Genomic DNA, 21,468 nt, shown 5'->3' with positions numbered 1-21,468 from the left:
TCATGTCTCCTCTATTCCTCCTAGTATGGGGATCTCCTTTCATGTGATTGTACTCCCCCCAGTATGGGAGTCATGTCTCCTGTATTCCTCCTAGTATGGGGATCACGTCTCATGTGCTTGTACTCCCCAGTATGGGAATCATGTCTTGTGTACTTCCCCCAGTATGGGGATCATGTGTTGTGTACTTCCCCCCAGTATGGGGATCATGTCTTGTGTTCTCCCCCCAGTATGGGGATCATGTCTTGTGTTCTCCCCCCAGTATGGGGATCATGTCTTGTGTTCTCCCCCCAGTATGGGGATCATGTCTTGTGTACTCCCCCCAGTATGGGGATCATGTCTTGTGTACTCCCCCCAGTATGGGTATCATGCCTTGTGTACTCCCCCCCCAGTATGGGGATCATGTCTTGTGTACTTCCCCCCAGTATGAGGATCATGTCTTGTGTTCTCCCTCCAGTATGGGGATCATGTCTTGTATACTCCCCCAGTATGGGGATCATGTCTTGTGTACTCCCCCCAGTATGGGGATCATGTCTTGTGTACTTCCCCCCAGTATGGGGATCATGTCTTGTGTACTCCCCCCAGTATGGGGATCATGTCTTGTGTACTCCCCCCAGTATGGGGATCATGTCTTGTGTACTCCCCCCAGTATGGGAATCATGTCTTGTGTACTTCCCCCCCAGTATGGGGATTATGTCTTGTGTACTTCCCCCAGTATGGGGATCATGTCTTGTGTACTCCCCCCAGTATGGGGATCATGTCTTGTGTACTCCCCCCAGTATGGGGATCATGTCTCTTGTACTCTCACCAGTATGGGGATCATGTCTTGTGTACTCCCCCCAGTATGGGGATCATGTCTTGTGTACTCCCCCCAGTATAGGGGTCATGTCTAGTGTACTTCCCCCTCAGTATGTGGATCATGTCTTGTGTACTTCCCCCAGTATGGGGATCATGTCTTGTGTACTTCCCCCAGTATGGGGATCATGTCTTGTGTACTCCCCCCAGTATAGGGGTCATGTCTTGTGTACTCCCCCCAGTATAGGGGTCATGTCTAGTGTACTTCCCCCTCAGTATGTGGATCATGTCTTGTGTACTTCCCCCAGTATGTGGATCATGTCTTGTGTACTTCCCCCAGTATGGGGATCATGTCTTGTGTACTTCCCCCAGTATGGGGATCATGTCTTGTGTACTTCCCCCAGTATGGGGATCATGTCTTGTGTACTTCCCCCAGTATGGGGATCATGTCTTGTGTACTTCCCCCTCAGTATGTGGATCATGTCTTGTGTACTTCCCCCAGTATGGGGATCATGTCTCCTGTATTCCTCCAAGCATGGAGATCATATCTCATGTGATTGTATCATGCCTCATGTTCTCCCTGTCTACTGATTTCTGTTGTATTTATATTACAATATGAGAGTACCATACGTTCCCTGCATCCTCCTAGGAAGTCACAGAGGTGCCTGTTATACTCATTATATAACACTGAATGTTTTTTCTGCTGCTGCTTTATTTACCTAACCCAGATTTCTTCTATGACAATAGATAATGTCTATGATGTTTGGGAAACCCAGAGCTCTGCATGCGTCTCACTTCTCCTCTTCAAATGAACGCAGTCCACACGCAGAATGCAACCTGGTGCTGCTGGGATGTCGAGGAGCCGGGAAGTCAGGTGAGACAAAAATCACTGTGAGAGCCCCCATGTCTACTATGTTTGAGTATATATATATATACACAGATCAGCCATAACATTATGACCTCTGGCAGATAAAGTGAATAACATTGATTATCTTGTTACAATGGCACCTGAATGTGGGTGAGATATGTTAGGCAAGTGAACATGTTGTCCCTGAAGTTAATGTGTTGAAACCAGAAAAAAAGGCCAAGCATAAGGATTTGAGCGAATTTGTCAAGGGTTAAATTGTAACAGCTAGAAAACCCGGGTCAGAGCAACTCCAAAACTGCAGCTCTTGTGGGATGCAGTGGTCAGAACTGACCAAAAGTGGTCCAAGGAAGGAAAATCGGTGATGGGTCATGGGTGGCCTAGGCTCATTGATGGAGGTGGGGAGGGAAGGCTGGCCTGTGCATTTCCATCCAATAGAAGAGCTACTGGAGCTCAAATTGCTGAAAAAGGTGCTGGTTCTGATAGAAAGGTGTCAGAACACACAGAAAATTGCAGGTTGTTGTGTATGGGGCTGCGTAGACGCAAACCGGTCAGGGTGTCCATGCTGACCCATGTCCCCAGCCAAAAGCGCCTACAATGGGCAAATGAGCATCAGAACTCGACCACAGAGCAATGGAAGAAGGTGGCCTGGTCTAATGAATTTAAGAAGGGTTTGAGGAACACAAGTTTGAGGTGTTGACTTGACCTCCAAATTCTCCAGATCTCAATCCAATTGAGCATCTGTGGGATGTGCTGGAAAAACAAGCCCAATCCATGAAGGCCTCACCTCACTATTCATAGGACTTAAAGGATCTGTTACTGATGGCTTGGTGTCAGATACCACAGCATACCTTCTTCTCTATGGTCTCTGCTAAAAAAAAAAAAAAAAAAATATGTATATAATGTTTGGGAGTTCTAAGTAATTTTCTAGCAAAAAATACTGATTTCTAAAATTTCCTGAAATGGCCTAGAGCTGTAGTGGTTAAGGGTCTTTTAAGTTTGCCCTCATATTTGCCCTCATATTACATAGTTTTGGTAAATCTAAAGGCAATTGTACAATCGGATTGTATAGTGTATGCCCAGTTTAGGGAGGAGTGTAACCCCCTGTCAGTATTTTTTACCATCTGCACCCCATTGGAGAGATTTCCCTTCACTTCCTGTCCCATAGCCAGAACAGGAAGTGAGAGGAAATCGCTCCAAAGTGGGAGAATCCCTGGTTGTCTCCATAACGAGTGTCCCCATTAGAGGATTTCGCCTGCATACTGGTTCTGGTGCCCCCCTCAAAATTTGTGATTTTTTTTCTTTAACTCTAAGTAATAATGGTCACCGGGACAAATAGAGAGCGGGAATCTCCCCCCAACAGGGACACAGACAGCAATAAAAACTTGACAGGGGTTCTAATCCCTCTTCACTCTAACTAAAACTAAGTTTATATTCTATAGCTGACCTATACTCAAAGGTTATGGAGATCCTACAAATGAACTTCTCTTATTTGTTCCCCTTTAGTCTAATAAAAATATAATTCTTTAAATATAATTAAATATAATTAGTCTATATAAAATATAATATAACAAAACAGTTTTGTTATATCTGTTCTATAAACAGATATACCCGTTCACCCAACCAGAAATCTTGTGAGCTGATCACTTCTTGTACCAGTGGCAGCCCGTCCATTAGGGGGCGCAGGGGCGCCGCCCCCTTAATCCATGCGCCCGGCCCCTAATCTACATGCAGGGTGCGAGACTCATGGATTACAATTGTTTTTTTGTTTTTTTTTTTTTATTTGAAGCACGTGATTAGAGCCTGGGGCTCTAATTGGCTTCAAAAAAGAAGGGTGGGCTCGGGGCGCAAAGCAATGCGCCCTGAGCCCACCCAGTTGTGTGACGTTAGCGAATTATCTGAAGTTACGAATTATCCGAAAAATAACGAATGCCGCAGCTAAACAAATGGAACGGAGCAAATTAATAATAAACAATAAAAATAACAATAATAATAAAAAGTAATTTGTTACGTTCCATTCGTTTAGATGCGGCATTCGTTATTTCGGATAATTCGTAACTTCGGATAAATTCGTACTCGTTACGTTCACTAACAGCCAAATTTGCAAGGAAATTCCAATACCTATAATTTAATAGTTTAGTAATAGTTAAGTTATTATTAGTTAGTTATTTCAGATTTTCTAATTTTCTGGTTTTCTCATTTTCGGATCTTCATTCTTATTTTCGGATTCTGGAATTTCCGCATTTCCAGATTTTCGGATTTTCGAATTTCTGAATTTCCGAATATTAGAATTTCTGAATATTCGGAGTAGGACTCCCGGCCAATTGGGGCGTCAGGACCCACTTCCTGTTTAGCCGGGAGGAGAAGCAAAGGCCCCTCGGCTTATCCCTCGGCAAGCTGGAGTGAGGAGCAGCATCGGCCTCCTAAGGTAAGGCCATTAATCGCCGCCATCTGTCTTCCGCGGGGGGGGCACTGATCGCCGCTGTTCATCTCCTGCATGCGCGGGGGGGGGGGCAGGTTTGTTTGCCCCCCCCTAAATATTTAGCACCACCCGCCACTGTCTTGTACTCTCTTCTTGTGTTGCACTCTAATCAGTGACATCAGAATAACAAAAGGAAGGAATCTGAAACAAAGTTTGTTAAAATCCATGCAATGTACATAGATGACCCGAGGGGGGGTTCTCAAAAAGAGTGGAGTTACTCTTTAACCTTTTGACCTCCGGAAGATTTACCCCTCTTCATGCCCAGGCCATTTTTTTGCGATACGGCACTGCGTTACTTTAACCTCCCTGGCGGTATGATTATTTCAGATTTTTGCGTCTCAATTATTTTGCATAGAAATTTGGCGTTTTATATTGTAGGCCTGTAATTCTTAGCAATAACACACTTAGATCTGTCCACCAAGAGTCTAGTAGATATCCCGGGTATGATGAAGTTTGAAACACAAAATCATAAATTATAATATAATAAATAAATATAAACAATTAAAAAATATATATATAATAATAATAAAATAAATTTCCCCACAATTCACTATCGCTAAATTCTGCAAGTGTTCTCATTTATTATCGCTGTTTTCTAGCTGGTCTAAAGCCACTTTTGACGTAAAGGGACACTTTTTTGGTTGCTATGGACAATCTCCAGTTTCCAGGCAGAAAGAACAGTATATATCATATAAAACTGCATGCAGGACACTGAACAAAGCACTGGGGACAAAAGGGAGGTGAAATAATTTCATACAGTACTGTAATCTGAAGGTTATAAGTCCATCTCCAGAGATCTTCATGTTCCTGTGTCCTCTGTGCACAACATTGTCAAGAGGTTTACAGCCCGTGGCACTGTAGCTGATGTAGCGCCCCCCCTAGGTAGACATGTGCAAATCGTTTAGTTCTGAATTCGTTTAACGGAAACCCGTTTAATGAATTTTTCCGAATATTTGGAAATTCGAATATTCTAATATTCGGAAATTCGGAAATTCAGAAATTCCAGAATCCAAAAATAAGAACAAAAATCTGACAATTCAAAAAAACGAAAATCCAAAAATTAGAAAACCCGAAAATCTGCCCTCCCTGGAAAGTAGGTCCGCGCTGTAGCCATCTTTCAGCTATAGCGCGGACAGGAAGAGGGTAGGCGCGGAATTCGTTATTTCGGATAATTCGTAGCTTCAGATAAATTCGTATTCGTTACATTCACTAACAGCCAAATTTGAAAGGAAATTCCAATATCTATAATTTAATAGTTAGTTATTATTTCGAATTTTCAGATCTTCGGATTTTCTTTCTTATTTTCGAATTTCTGAATTTTTGAATCTTCGAATTTTGGAATTTCCAAATTTCCGATTTATGAATCTTCAAACTTTAGACTTTACGAATTTTCAGATTTACGAAAAAAACAAAAAAAATGAACGAGCGATCCTATTGGACGCCTAAGAGGAGGAGTGAGGGCGGCCCGCAACCCGCCGCCTTTAGGAGGCCGCAACCCGGCCGCTCCCCGTTGCCCGTAGGAGCCCGCCCGCATGCAACCTACTGACCAACCAACCGGGGGGGGGTGAATGTTTGCCCCCCCAAAAAATAACACCAGCCGCTACTGTTATGGACACAGCCCTCAATCTTTATCTCTGCAGCCTCAGTTACACAGAATAAATGGACAGGAATAGCTCTGTACAGAGCTTCCCCTCCATTCACAAACTGAAGCATAGTAAACAGTTTATTATTCCTCAGTTATGAATGGACAGTGATCGGTACGGATCACTGACTCTTTTCATTAAGACAAGTAACACATTTACCAGCCCCTATCCCTCTGTCCATCTTGACAGCATCCCCTGCAGCAGCCGGCTAAGGAAGGGAGGGGAGAAGCTGGCAGCACTGCGCCGAGGTGGGGCGATTACAGCAGAAAAAGGATAGGAGGGGTGGTGGGGCAGCATGTAGAGGAACCAATCCATCTCCGTTTTCCATCTGCAGACTCTGAAAGCCTGCAGGAGGAAAATGGAGGGGATCGGTTCCTCTATATGGTGCCCTCGCCGCCCCTCCTATCCAGGTGTACAGGGGGCCGCAGGAGTGGCGAGGGACTGTTGGAAATATGAGCAATGGTGGTGTAGGCAGGTGCAGTTAGCCACTTTGCCATTAGGTGGCTCTGTACCAGAAAAGTGTCTGGTACAGCAGGTAGTGAAACTGGATGTTAGGCTTCTTTAGGGTACTCCTACAAGTAATGTCAGGGGTGAGTCAGCACCCGCATACTAAGGCTTTAAGTACACTCACTTTACGTACACTCGCAAGAACGGACATACCAGTGTGTGTATGTAAAGTGCCTCGCAAGTACTGTACAGATATTTTGCAGCCACAGTAAAAGGAGCTGAAGCTCCGAGAGCGTAGCCCGCCCTGTTCCAGTGTGCCCCTGGCCCCCCACTACACCCTAGAAGTGAAAAAAGGTATTGCTTCACTTTAAGTACATTTTTGTTTTACTTACATGGTCTGGTCCCATTGTGTACTTAAAAGTGGGGTATGCCTGTATATTATCTAGGTGGGGAGGGACACAGAGAGGCTTGGGGCATGGAAACCATACACGTGACATCTTTGAGAATGTGTCAAAAACCATGAATCAGACCGAGACAGAAGTACAGTTAATCACACCTGTTTGATAATAAAAGTAAATAGAACAAACGTAGTCAAAACATAGCCAGAGTTCGGTAACCTGAACGGATAGTCAGACAAGCCAGAAACTCAGGAAGCCGGAGATCAGCATAGTGGAACAGCAAGCAGGATCTGGAGCCAGAAGGAATGTCAGCCAAGCAAGTCTTTAACAGGAACGCAGGTGATGTCTCTGTGAGATGTTGACCAAGGCGAAGGCAGAGATCATCTGGGCTGGACGGCTTAAGTAGGCAGGACTGACGAGCAGGATATCATCAACAGGTGAGCCACTGTGGAGACATAGGAGCTGGCAATTAGCCGACAGATGAGTGGCTAGCTCAGAGGAAGGAAGGGCTGAGCCCATCCCTGACAGAATGTAACCCACACATGGGCCCTGGACAGGACAAGGGGCCGGGTGGAGTGGACCTGTATGTAGGAGGAGCTGGCCTTAGACATTCTGTCCCTTATAGAGGTGGGGGCTAGGGTAGATTGAAAAAGGCCTTTTAGGTGAGGCTGGAGATCCCTGTGTGAAGCTGCTTTCCTGGAGGGTTCCCAGAAGAGAGGTACCCAGCTAAGAGGTGTCTACAGAGAACACAGTCCTGTGAGTACAGATGGGTAGAGGAGTGAGTGTAGGGAAATGGCAGTAAGATGCTGCACATGCTTTCACTTGGGACTACTGGGGACCGTCCACTACATGTGATTGACTGTGTAATGTCAAGTGACCCCGGAATGTATGTCCTTGCGACTGTCTTGTTTTGCCATTCCTTGAACAACTCCAGAAAAGTGCAGTGAAGCTATCATGTGGACAGTCCTTCTTTGAGATCTAAAGGTCTATGGGAGGGAATGTTATGATGTGACCTATGATGATGAGGAGCAGGGCACAAGATGGTGGAGGGGTCAGCCTCAGCAGGTGGGATTGTGTTCTAGCAGGCCTGGAGTGACTTGTGCTTGGCGCCAGAGGCGTAACGAAAACCTTCAGAGCCCCTGTGCAAGAAACCATGAAGGGCCCCCCCTGGCCCCCGACTTGGGCCCTTTCCCACTGATCCCGGGGGGGGGGGCCTTTACTCCCTTCGTGGGACCCTTTATTACGGTACCACAGCAGGCCACCTTCCTGCTATCTTTGGGTCCCCCCACAGTGACGGAATGCCAGAGACCAGTCGCAAGTGCAACCTTTGCGCCCCTGGTAGTTCCGCCACTGGTGTCAGTAGTTTTTTATATTTGTTGTTTTATTTTTTTTTTACCATTTTATTTTATTGTATTTTTTTTTTTTTTTTTTTACAATTTTTTTGTTGTTTATTTTTTACATATTTTTTAGGACCCCTGATGGGGGGCTTTGGTGAAATATCATAGGTCTAAACAGTACAGATCATTGACTCTAATCGCTAAGACAACGAAGGGGCCGGTAAATGACACATTTACCGGCCCCTTACCTGCTTTTAAATCAGCCAGCGGGAGGTGGGAGGAGGAAACCCAGCAGCGCTGGGGGGGCCCAGGGATGCACACAGGGGCCCGGGGTAGCAGGACAGGGATAGGGTGGAGGCGGGAGCAGCATGTAGAGGAACCAATGCCCTCCATTTCCCTCCTCCGCTGAATGTCTGCGAGAGGGAGAGGAGGTGAAGCGGGCATTCAGCGGCTACATGGGGGAAATCGGTTCCTCTACATGCTGCTGCCCTCCTATCCAGTTGTACAGGGGGGGGGGCTGCGCGGATCCTCTGGAGCATGGGGCCGGGTCACAATGGCGACCCCTGTGACCCCTGTACATACGCCCCTGCTTGGTACCAAAATTGGCCAACCACGAAGCCCCTCTTGCAGTGGGTTGGGGGAACCTGGCTGGCCAGAGTGACCGTGTCTTCCTAAGGATTCTCACTGGTAGTTCCTGTGTGTAATAGAACCCTGTGAACATTAAAATATTGACCTGATATTGGGATATTGAATATCCTGATGATCTATAACATTATTGTCTGTTATAATTTGTAAAAAAACAGTTAATAACATAACCAGCATTATGTCATTCCTCTCTTTCCAGCACTCACGGTGAAGTTCCTGACTAGACGGTTCATTAGTGAATACGACCCTTATCTTGGTGAGTATTCTACCGTATTTATTACGTTCACTAACAGCCAAATTTGAAAGGAAATTCCAATACCTATAATTTAATAGTTAGTAATAGTTACATTATTAAGTGTTCTTGCATAGCAAGACCACTTACTGTTATCTCACATATCTATTATTCTTATTATAGCCAAATTTACCACCCTAACTCATAGTTACATAGTAGGTGAGGTTGAAAAAAGACACACGTCCATCAAGTCCAACCTATGTGTGTGATTATGTGTCAGTATTACCTTACATATCCCTGTATGTTGCGGTCATTCAGGTGATTATCTAATAGTTTCTTGAAGCTATCAATGCTCCCCGCTGAGACCACCGCCTGTGGAAGGGAATTCCACATCCTTACCGCTCTTACAGTAAAGAACCCTCTACATAGTTTAAGGTTAAACCTCTTTTCTTCTAATTGTAATGAGTGGCCACGAGTCTTATTAAACTCTCTTCTGCGAAAAAGTTTTCTCCCTATTGTGGGGTCACCAGTACAGTATTTGTAAATTATAATCATATCCCCTCTCAAGCGTCTCTTCTCCAGAGAGAATAAGTTCAGAGCTCGCAACCTTTCCTCATAACTAATATCCTCCAGACCCTTTATTAGCTTTGTTGCCCTTCTTTGTACTCGCTCCATTTCCAGTACATCCTTCCTGAGGACTGGTGCCCAGAACTGGACAGCATACTCCAGGTGCGGCCGGACCAGAGTCTTGTAGAGCGGGAGAATTATCGTTTTATCTCTGGAGTTGATCCCCTTTTTAATGCCAATATTCTGTTTGCTTTGTTAGCAGCAGCTTGGCATTGCATGCCATTGCTGAGCCTATCAACTCCTCCCACAGCTTTTACACTACATAGACAGTAATATCCCAAAACGTGCGGATTGTTCCCGATTGGTGTGCTATTACTTTGTGGAACGTTTCGCCAAATGGTTCACGAAATATCGTCGTTTTTGCAGCGAAATTGGTCCCATAGGAATGAATGGCGAAATGTTCAAAACTGGAGTGGGAGGTGACAAAAGCTGACAACCCCATGATCAGCCAAAACATTATGACCCCCCCCATTATCAGCCAAAACATTATGACCACAACATGATCAGCCAAAATATTATGACCACCCCATGAAAAAAAAAAATAATTAAAAAAATAAATAAATCATTTTTGAAAAGAAAAAATCATTTAAAAAAATAAAAAAATCATTTTTGAAAAAAAAAAAAATAAATAATTTTTGAAACAAAAAAAAAAAATCATTTTTGAAAAAAATGTTCAGCTCTTTCAGCTAATGATGGGACTTCTTTTTTTTTTACTACTATTTATACTTTTTAAAATATTAAGCTTTTTAACACTTTTCACAGTTACTCCAGCCACTCCAACCACACAACAGTTACACAAGCCACTCCTCCCAGTTACTCCGCCCACTCCAGTTGTAGAGGCTTCAAGAACACTTCACACAATTTCCCCAGAAATAGTAGCTTTTCTAGTTATTAGTTATCATTTCAGATTTTTGGAATTGACGAATTTCGAATGTACGAATTTTCAAATTTGCGAATATTCGAGTTAAACGGGTTTTCGTTAATTCAGATATTTCCTGAATTAACGAATTTGTCAAAATTCATTAAAAAACGAATTCGGAAATGAAACGAATTGCACATGTCTACCTGGGACTCACAATGGGAATACCAGACGAATGATCGTCTATTTTTTTTTCTTTTTGCATGCTAGTCTCATAGGGAAAATGAAGAGCTTACTAAAGTTACAAAAACTCATACGACAGAATACAACTTCGGAAGTGATATAATGTGTTGTATTGTAATGTATCCTTTCTTTTCCGAGCATGCGTGGTCTTGGTCACGCGATTTTTTTCCCCAGACAAATACCAACATAATTACACGAAAATTGTTCCTTCTATTATCTTATGGCAAAAATGTTTCGTGCCTATCCCTTTGAAAATTTTTCTCATGAACTGTAGTGATCGGCTCTCAAAAACGGTGTACTGATAAATAGCGATTGTAAAGGTTTTTTTTTTTTTTTTTCTAAATAACAAACATGTCATACTTACCTCCTCTGTACAAGGGTTTGCACAAAGTGGCCCCGACCCTCCTCTTCTGGGGTCACCCAGTGGCGCTCCTGGCTCCTCCTCTTCCCGGAGAGCCACTTTCCATGGGGGGCGCTCGTGCGGGCGCGCTTCCGAGTCCTGCTGGTGCGTCCATTGACACAGACAGCAGGACTCAGCCCCGCCCCCCCCCGGTTCCCGCGTCGCTGGATTTGATTGACAGCAGCGGGAGCCAATGGCTCCTGCTGCTATCAATCTATCCAATGACGACCCGAGACAGCGGCTGGAGCTGCTGTGCTCATCCCCGTCGCTTGAACCATCAGGCTCAGGTAAGAAAAGGGGGGGGGGGGGGGTGTTGCAGCACAAAAAGTTTTAACCTTAATGCATAGAATGCATTAAAATGTATGTTAACCCAAAAAATAAATAAAATAAAAGTGGATTCTGCTCCTTTTTTAAAGCATGTTATATGACACAGTGCTTGTGCTGTGTCATTTGGACCCTGTAACACCTAAAAAACCTGACTGATCCTGCCAGTTTCTCTCCTCCCCTATGTAAACTGACCACAGTAATCATGGCTACTGAGCCCTGACACCGTGGTCAGTTTGCGTGCCTCCGTCATCCACAGTCCTACTGTCTCTCATCTCTGCTCTTGTGTCCTCCTCCCCCCTCCCCTCCCTGCTCGTCGGCTCCTGTGTCAGGGTCCGCCCCCCCCCCCCGCTGCTGCTTTAATAACAGGTCTTACATTATATAATCCACTCTGTATCTTACCAATATGTCCCCCTGTGTGTGTGTGTTGTATAAAAAAAAAGGCGTATATACTTTATCTGTGAGCGCTGATAAGTGTGAAAGCAACCCTGGGTCTCTCCACTCTGAATGGAGGAGCACCAGAGACACCTTTTGGACAGCAGCATTGTCGGGCTGTATTCACACCTGGGTGTTTTTAATTGCAGGCAAAATTTGCCGCGATTCTGCCTGAGATTTCAAAACGCTCTGCTAAAATAAAAAAATCGCACGACGCGCAAGTTCAGATGCCATTCATTTTAATGGCACCTAAAAACGCGCTGCAGCTCTGCCCTGATTGTCGCACGTTAACTCACGCTGCAAACCGCATCATGAAAAGTAGCTCCTGAGCTTGTTTTTTTTTGGGGGGGGGGGGCGAAAAGCTTCATGTGATGCGGCCTGCCACGATCGCAGCGTGTTTATATCTGTGTGCGAGATTTGTCATTTTTACCAAAGCGTTTAGAAATCGTGGGCAGAATCCGCTCTGATTCATCCCAAAGGCGCTCTATATCGGGGTTGAGGTCAGGACTCTGTGCAGGCCAGTCAAGTTCCTCCACCCCAAACTCGTCCATGTCTGCCGCTGCGGGCCACGAGCGTTCCAGTCCCCTTCCTTGGATCCATCTCCATTCACAGAGCCGGTGGACGGCTCCTACAGGGATTACGAGTCCATACCTCCCAACATTTTGAGATGGGAATGAGGGACACCTACTAGCAAACGTATGTAGGCATAGGACACGCCCCCTGCCACACCCCCCCTTAAAGGAGAATTTACCAAAAAAAAAAGGTTAATTAAACCCACAAGTGATTTTTTTTTACCACTACTATTCCTTTATATTGGCTTTTAAAATTTACAAATGCAGCAAATTAGAAATCAGATGAAAGGTTTAGCACTGGGAAACACTTTTTGAAAGATAAAAAGTGCATTTTATATACAACTATATAGATCAGACCAAAATGAGGGACAAATGAGGAGGAAAGAGGGACAGAGGGACATTGCTCCAAATCAGGGACAGTTGGGAGGTATGGCTGAGGTTGCCGGAACCAGCGTGCACAGAGACACACCGCCGCAGGACTGATCTTCCTCATGCTGACACGGTTTTACCTCAATGTGACTGTTTTATTATTTGTATTATAAAGTCTGCACTGTTTGCACTCAGAAGGCGCCTCTTCCTTTGTTTTTTTCTTACATGTTTGGAGTACGCTTCTGCTTCCCTCAAGAGTCCCGCCCTGAGCTGTCGACTGTCCGATCTTCTTGCTGGATTTAATATCCTCTCACCCAGTTCATGTACTTTGGTCCCTGAACCCCCTGCCCCTAATTGTTCAGACAGACTATGGTTTCTGGCATTATTGACTACAGTATGCGCCGTTGCCCCCTCTTTTTTTTTTTTTGTGAATTCAGCCTCAGTCTGGGGGTCAGGACTCTGTGCAGGCCAGTCAAGTTCCTCCACCCCAAACTTGCTCATCCATGTCTTTATGGACCTTGCTTTGTACACTGGTGTGCAGTCATGTTGGAACAGGAAGGGGGCATCTCCAAACTGTTCCCACAAAGTTGGGAGCATGAAATTGTCCAAAATGTCTTGGTATGCTGACACCTTAAGAGTTCCCTTCACTGGAACTAAGGGGCCAAGCCCAACCCCTGAAAAACAACCCCGCACCATAATCCCCCCTCCACCAAATGATTTGGACCAGTGCACAAAGCAAGGTCCATAAAGACATGGATGAGCGAGTTTGGGGTGGAGGAACTTGACTGGTCTGCACAGAGTCCTGACTTCAACCCGATAGAAAACCTTTGGGATGAGTTAGAGCGGAGAATGTGAGCCAGGCCTTCTCGTCCAATATCAGTGCCTGACCTCACAAATGCGCTTCTGGAAGAATGGTCAAACATTCCCATAGACACCCTCCTAAACCTTGTGGACGGCCTTCCCAGAAGAGTTGAAGCTGTTATAGCTGCAAAGGGTGGGCCAACTCAATTTTGAACCCTACGGACTAAGACTGGGATGCCATTAAAGTTCATGTGCGTGTAAAGGCAGGCGTCCCAATACTTTTGGTAATATAGTGTATCTCTCCAAATGTCCTAATGTGCATGGCCCCATGGAATACCATTAGCTGCGTCTACAGGCAAGATGCTAAACTCCTCTAGAAGCAGCGATTTATTTTTTTTTAAGCCAGTGTACACGGACCCTTAGATATACTAACATTTTGAGGACAAACTCCAGCTAACACTTTATAAGTAATTACATCATTATCATTTTTTTTTTTCCTTCTGCAATAAATGTTTTACATAAATGAATAAAAGCTGACCATTGTGAGAACTCCTGTCAGTGGTAAATGGTTTGTCTCTCTCTAACCCTCTAACTGACATTTTTGCTGGACAGTTTGGTCTGTTAAAAGAAGTTGCAAATTGGCCAAATCACCAGATAAAAATAAAGGACAAAAAGAAGACTAATGCTGGCCAATACACTATACGAAAAATCGGCCGAACCCATTTTCGAAAAAACAAACATTCGGCCAGTGGGCGCAAAGGATAGTTCCATCATATAATGATCGATCGTTCAGTGGACATAAATGAAGGGATTTTTTGTTTGTTTTGTTACATACAGTGCCTTGCAAAAGTATTCACCCCCCCTTGGCTTTTTACCTATTTTGTTACATTACAGCCTTTAGTTCAATGTTTTTTTAATCTGAATTATATGTGATGGATCAGAACACAATAGTCTAAGTTGGTGAAGTAAAATTAGAAAAATATATACATAAAACTATTTTTCAGAAATAAAAAACTGATAATTGGCAGGTGCGTATGTATTCACCCCCTTTGTTATGAAGCCCATAAAAAGCTCTGGTGCAACCAATTACCTTCAGAAGTCACATAATTAGTGAAATGATGTCCACCTGTGTGCAATCTAAGTGTCACATGATCTGTCATTACATAGACACACCTTTCTGAAAGGCCCCAGAGGCTGCAACACCTAAGCAAGAGGCACCACTAACCAAACACTGCCATGAAGACCAAGGAACTCTCCAAACAAGTAAAGGACAATGTTGTTGAGAAGTACAAGTCAGGGTTAGGTTATAAAGAAATATCCAAATATTTGATGATCCCTAGGAGCACCATCAAATCTATCATAACCAAATGGAAAGAACATGGCACAACAGCAAACCTGCCAAGAGACGGCCGCACACCACAACTCATGGACCGGGCAAGGAGGGCATTAATCAGAGAGGAGCACAGAGACCTAAGGTAACCCTGGAGGAGCTGCAGAGTTCCACAGCAGAGACTGGAGTATCTGTACATAGGACGACAATAAGCCGTACGCTCCATAGAGTTGGGCTTTATGGCAGAGTGGCCAGAAGAAAGCCATTACTTTCAGCAAAAAACAAAATGGCATGTTTTGAGTTTGCGAAAAGGCATGTGGGAGACTCCCAAAATGTGTGGGGGAAGGTGCTCTGGTCTGATGAGACTAAAATTGAACTCAAAGAAAACGCTATGTCTGGCGCAAACCCAACACATCACATCACCCAAAGAACATCATCCCCACTGTGAAACATGGTGGTGGCAGCATCATGCTGTGGGGATGTTTTTCAGCAGTTGGGACTGGGAAACTGGTCAGAGTTGAGGGAAAGATGGATGGTGCTAAATACAGGGATATTCTTGAGCAAAACCTGTACCACTCTGTGTGATTTGAGGCTAGGACGGAGGTTCACCTTCCAGCAGGACAATGACCCCAAACACACTGCTAAAGCAACACTTGAGTGGTTTAAGGGGAAACATGGAAATGTGTTGGAATGACTTAGTCAAAGCCCAGACCTCAATCCAATAGAAATAGAATTTCTGCCCATTAACTGGCCGAAAAACAAACAAACTGTCCAAATGACCGAATTTCGGTCAATTTTTCGTATAGTGTATGGCCAGCATAAGGCCCCTTTAACATGGTATGGATTCCATTCCGGTCTGCAGGGGGATTTGTGAGCTGACTCCCTGCTGATCACGTGGATGACACATCCGTGTCCACTCTGCAGACACGGACACAGACAGACCCCGCTCTTCTGTATGGGCAGCTGGGTGTAAACGGACTCCGCTGTCCATATACACCCGGCTACCTCTGATCCGCTCCGTCTAAACGGAAGAGGATGGAGTCCTCTCCCGTTTCTTTTTAACAGGCCTGATCGGACCCGGAGGTAAGCGGGTGTAAGTTCGTTTAGACATGGGCACTTCTTCATTTTTGGATTTTTTTTTTCGTTTTTCGGGTCATTCGTTATGATGGCAATTCTTAAATTTGAAAATTTGTAAATTCTTAAATGTGAAAATTCGAAAATCCGAAAATAAGAAAGAAAATCCAAAAATTCAAAAGAATAACTAACTAACAAATTTGGCTGTTAGTGAAAGCAACGAATACAAATTTAGCCAAAGTTACAAATTATCTGAAATAAAACAAATGGAACGGGACAAAGTAATAATAAATAATAATAATAAAAAGTTTTTATTATTATTATTGTTATTTATTATTATTAATTAGTTATGTTCCATTTATTTAGATGCGGCATTCGTTATTTCGGATAATTTGTATTCGTTACATTCAATAACACCCAAATTTGAAAGGAAATTCCAATACCTATAATTTAATAGTTAGTAGTAGTTAAGTTATTATTAGTTAGTTATTATTTCAGATTTTCACATTTTCGCGTCATCGGATTTTCGAATTTTTCGAATTTATGAATATTCAGAAAAATTTGTTAAATGGGTTTTCGTTAATTCGTATATTTCCGAATGAATGAATTTGTCGAAATTCATTAAAAAAATAATTCGGAGCGAAACGAATTGTCTAGTTTAAACCCGCCTGTCTATAGGAATGAATGGACCTTCCAATCAGGTCCGTCCTGAACAGGCGGACCCGATTGGAACAGCCATGTGAAAGGAACCTTCCAAGGAAAATGAAGGCAGACACCAGATCTGAGGATCGGAAAGCTGCAATATATTACATTTTCATTTTTCGGTTTAATACTACTTAGATTGGTGCCAGTCCTCCTGCGGTCAGGCCATACACACAATGTACTGTGTTTTCAGAGAACAATAACAAAATTATTACTTTTTTCAGTTGTTGCAGCCAAAATTCATTTCTGGTTTCATTTCACAGAAATAAAGTTTTTAGAGGGGTTATATAAAACTATTTTATTGTATTTGGCATTGTAGAGTAAAAAAAAAAAAAAAAATGTGCTTTTATGATCTAGGCAGGAAGCTCTTACTATTCTGTTTTAGCGTTACAGAATTACGTAATAGTTCTGATATATGCTGCTTGTAGCTACCAATCAGCTTCCAACTGCCATTTTTGCAGTGCGAGTTGTGAAAATGAAAGAAGAATTCTCATGGGTGGCTTTGGGCAGAATGAAATTTTCTTTTTGCACACTATTAATATTAGTATTATTATACAGCGCCAACAGTTTGCGTGGCGCTTTACAACATTGGGGGGCAGCCACGGGACGTCTCGGTTAGCTAGTGGCCGTGGGCGTGCGTAATCATGACAGATTGACACAATAACAGAAGTCCCTTTGGGTCTAGTAACAAGCAGGATAGGAATTGATGTAAATACACAGTAAATACATAGTTCATTTACTTTATTGTATTTACTGTAGTGGATAAGAATGGAAAAATATGGTTCATGTGCCAGTTCTTGTAAACATTTATGATGGGGTATCCTCCTTGAATGCATTTTTATCTACAACAAATTCAGTGTATTTATCAAAAAATCTTAGAACTATATACATTCATTCTGTGTGAATGCCAGCAAAACTGAATGTTACTGGGCTATTTTCCCAAGGTACCCCAGCTCACTGACGTGCCCAACAATCTCCCACAGTAACCCCAGCTCATTGCTGTGCCCAACAACCTCCCACAATACCCCTAGCTCATTGCGGTACCCAACAATCTCCCACAGTACCCCCAGCTTATTGCTGTGCCCAAAAACCTCCCACAGTACCCCCAGCTCATTGCGGTACCCAACAACCTCCCACAGTACCCCCAGCTCATTGCGGTACCCAACAACCTCCCACAGTACCCCCAGCTCATTGCGGTACCCAACAACCTCCCACAGTACCCCCAGCTCATTGCGGTACCCAACAACCTCCCACAGTACCCCCAGCTCATTGCGGTACCCAACAATCTCCCACAGTACCCCCAGCTCATTGCAGTGTCCAACAACCTCCCACAGTACCCCAGTTTACTGCAGTGCTCGACAACCTCCCACAGTACCCCCAGCTCATTGTGGTGCCCAACAACCCCCCACAGTATCTCCCAGCTCACTACAATGCCCAACAACCTCCCACAGAACCCCCAGCTCACTGCGGTGCCCAACAAACTCCCACAGTACCCCCAGCTCATTACCATGCTCAACAACCTCTCACAATATCTCCTAGCTCACTGTAGTGCCCAACAACCTCCTACAATACCCCCAGCTTACTGCGGTGCCCAACAACCACCCACAATACCCCCAGCTCATTGCGGTGCCCAACAATCTCCCACAGTAACGCCAGCTCATTCTTGTGCCCAACAACCTCCCACAGTACCCCGAGCTCCCTGCAGTATCGAACAACCTCCTACAGTAACCCTAGCCTATTGCAGTGCCAACAACCCCCCACAGTATCTCCCAGCTCATTGTAGTGCCCAACAACCCCCCACAGTATCTCCCAGCTCATTGCAGTGCCAACATCCCCCCACAGTACCCCTTCCCCCTCCCCTTTCCCACACCACAGTGTCGTGTAGCAGATCAATTGTTCTTATTTAATTTTTAAAGCCAGGGGCAGCTAGGCAACTGGAATTTTCAGAAGTAAATCAGTGGTGGCAGCTACCATATTTCTCCTATGACCATTTTAGCTCACTGCAGTGACACCCCCCCCCCCCACAGTATCTCCCAGCCCATTGTAGTGCCCAACAACCCCCCCCCACAGTATCTCGCAGCCCATTGTAGTGCCCAACAACCCCCCCACAGTATCTCCCAACCCATTGTAGTGCCCAACAACCCCCCCACAGTATCTCCCAACCCATTGTAGTGCCCAACAACCCCCAACAGTATCTCCCAGCCCATTGCAGTGCCCAACAACCCCCAACAGTATCTCCCAGCTCATTGCAGTGCCCAACAACCCCCAACAGTATCTCCCAGCCCATTGTAGTGCCCAACAACTCCCCCACAGTATCTCCCAACCCATTGTAGTGCCCAACAACCCCCCCACAGTATCTCCCAACCCATTGTAGTGCCCAACAACCCCCAACAGTATCTCCCAGCCCAGTGCAGTGCCCAACAACCCCCAACAGTATCTCCCAGCTCATTGCAGTGCCCAACAACCCCCAACAGTATATCCCAGCCCATTGCAGTGCCCAACAACCCCCAACAGTATCTCCCAGCCAATTGCAGTGCCAACAACCCCCCACAGTATCTCCCAGCCAATTGCAGTGCCAACAACCCCCCACAGTATCTCCCAGCCAATTGCAGTGCCAACAACCCCCCACAGTATCTCCCAGCCTATTGTAGTGCCCAACACCCCCCCCCCAGTATCTCCCAGCTCACTGCAGTGCAAACAACCCCCACAGTATTTCCCAGCTCATAGCAGTGCCCAACAACCCCCCACAGTATCATCCAGCTCACTGCAGTGCCAACAACCCCCACAGTATTTCCCAGCTCATAGCAGTGCCCAACAACCCCCCACAGTATCATCCAGCTCACTGCAGTGCCCGACAACCCCCCACAGTATCATCCAGCTCACTGCAGTGCCCAACAACCCCCCACAGTATCTCCCCCGCACCGCAGTGTCATGTAGCAGATCAGTTGTTCTTACTCAATTTTTAAAGCCAGGGCCAACTAGGCAACTAATATTTTCAGAAGTAGATCAGTGGTGGCACCCACCATATTTCTCCCGTGACCATTTTATTTTACTATGTCCCAAAACTTCCAGCAGCTTTTAAAGTGGAACTAAACTGTATCTGAGCAATAAAACGTCATTTCACTCATGTTTGAGGTTTAAAGCAAACTACCCCCCATCCATCTATATCTCCATGCTTTAATTTATTGAGAAATCACTCAAAAAAAAAAAAAAAAAAAAAAAAAAACCCTAGCATTTCTAGCCGTGGTCATCTTGAGTAAGGGCAGATGATTCATGTAGCAGTTACTTCCTGGAATCTGTCTGCCCTTAGCTCAGTCGGAGGGTGCACTTAGCTGAGAAAGTCCCTCCTCCCATGAAGATTCCTGGGATATGTAAGTAAATATAATCGACCTTCCTATCTATTTACTAATGTTAGCAGCATGAGGATTAAAGATAGTCCATGTTGATTGAGAGAGTGGAGTTCCTCTTTAATCTGCATCATCATCCCAAAGAATTCTTATTCCAATAAGGTTGTCTCCACTCAAACTTGGAGGCCTTTTAAAATGGCCGCTGGATGTAAGTTGGAAAACGTGTTCTATTTGGAAGGAAAGCCGTGCCGGAGATATTATTGGAGTGTTTGTGGACACGAGGAGTTATCTGGACTCCGTCTAATGGGAATAATTGTCTTCATTAACGTGACAAGACGCAGGACTCGGCCGGGAACCGGGACTGATTAATGGCGGAGATTAAAGAGATGTGAATCTTTTTCTGATACTTACTAAAAGCTTCAAGTGCCCAGACAGGCCGGGAAGAGAATGTTTTCTCTCCGAGTCGGTTCAAACACTTCTCCGAGGAAATAGAATTCATTTTTCTCGGAGCGCTTAGAATTCAGTCCAACATTCATCTTCAGCTAAATGGATTAACCGTTTCCCGGGACTCCCGTCTGTCCAGATGTCTTCTGATTGGGGGGATCCATGTATGTGGGAGCGGAAATTCTCCACATTGTTATATACCGGGGGCTGCAATCTTCTCAGTATGAGGACCACATTGTATATTTTGCAAATATTCCTAAGCCAAAAAAAATAAACAGTTTTCTTTTACATCAGAAGTCCCCCCTTTCACATCAGAGTTCCCCCTCACATCAGAGCTGCCCCACACCTCAGTGTCCCCCTTTCAAATCAGAACCCCCTCTGCACATCAGAGCCCCCCCTTCACATCAGAGCCCCCCCTTTCACATCAGAGCCCCCCTCACATCAGAGCTGCCCCACACCTCAGTGTCCCCCTTTCAAATAAGAACCCCCTCTGCGCATTAAAGTCCCCCCTTTCAGATCAAATTCCCCCCTTTCAGATCAGAGTTCCCCTTCACATCAGAGCCCCCCCTTCACATCAGAGCCCCCCCCTTCACATCAGAGCCCCCCTCTCACATCAGAGCCCCCCTCACATCAGAGCTGCCCCACACCTCATTGTCCCCCTTTCAAATAAGAACCCCCTCTGCACTATAAAGTCCCCCCTTTCAGATCAAATTCCCCCCTTTCAGATCAGAGTTCCCCTTCACATCAGAGCCCCCCCTTCACATCAGAGCCCCCCCCCTTCACATCAGAGCCCCCCTCTCACATCAGAGCCCCCCTCACATCAGAGCTGCCCCACACCTCATTGTCCCCCTTTCAAATAAGAACCCCCTCTGCACTATAAAGTCCCCCCTTTCAGATCAAATTCCCCCCTTTCAGATCAGAGTCCCCCCTTCACATCAGAGTCCCCCTTCACATCAGAGCCCCCTTCACATCAGAGCCCCCCCTTCACATCAGAGCCCCCCCTTCACATCAGAGCCCCACTTTCACATCAGAGCCCCCTTCACATCAGGAGTTCCCCCTCACATCAGAGCTTCCCCACACCTCAGTGTCCCCCTTTCAAA

General features: G+C 45.0%; 1 protein-coding gene across 1 annotated transcript in view; it reads left to right on the top strand.

The window, feature by feature from the left end:
* Nucleotides 1-21,468, top strand: part of RASL12 (RAS like family 12) — a 99,116-nt gene that overhangs the window by 16,104 nt on the left and 61,544 nt on the right. Inside the window, exons 2-3 of the mRNA XM_073618341.1 lie at nucleotides 1,540-1,666; nucleotides 8,809-8,865. Coding sequence (XP_073474442.1) covers nucleotides 1,543-1,666; nucleotides 8,809-8,865 — 181 coding nt within the window. The 5' untranslated portion in view covers nucleotides 1,540-1,542. The remainder of the gene's footprint in view (nucleotides 1-1,539; nucleotides 1,667-8,808; nucleotides 8,866-21,468) is intronic.

The sequence above is a fragment of the Aquarana catesbeiana genome, linkage group LG03, assembly GCF_042186555.1.
Source record: "Aquarana catesbeiana isolate 2022-GZ linkage group LG03, ASM4218655v1, whole genome shotgun sequence".
In the NCBI taxonomy this organism is placed as follows: domain Eukaryota; kingdom Metazoa; phylum Chordata; class Amphibia; order Anura; family Ranidae; genus Aquarana; species Aquarana catesbeiana.
The sequence above is the reverse complement of the archived record's forward strand: the minus strand, read 5'-3'. Positions and strand labels throughout refer to the sequence as shown.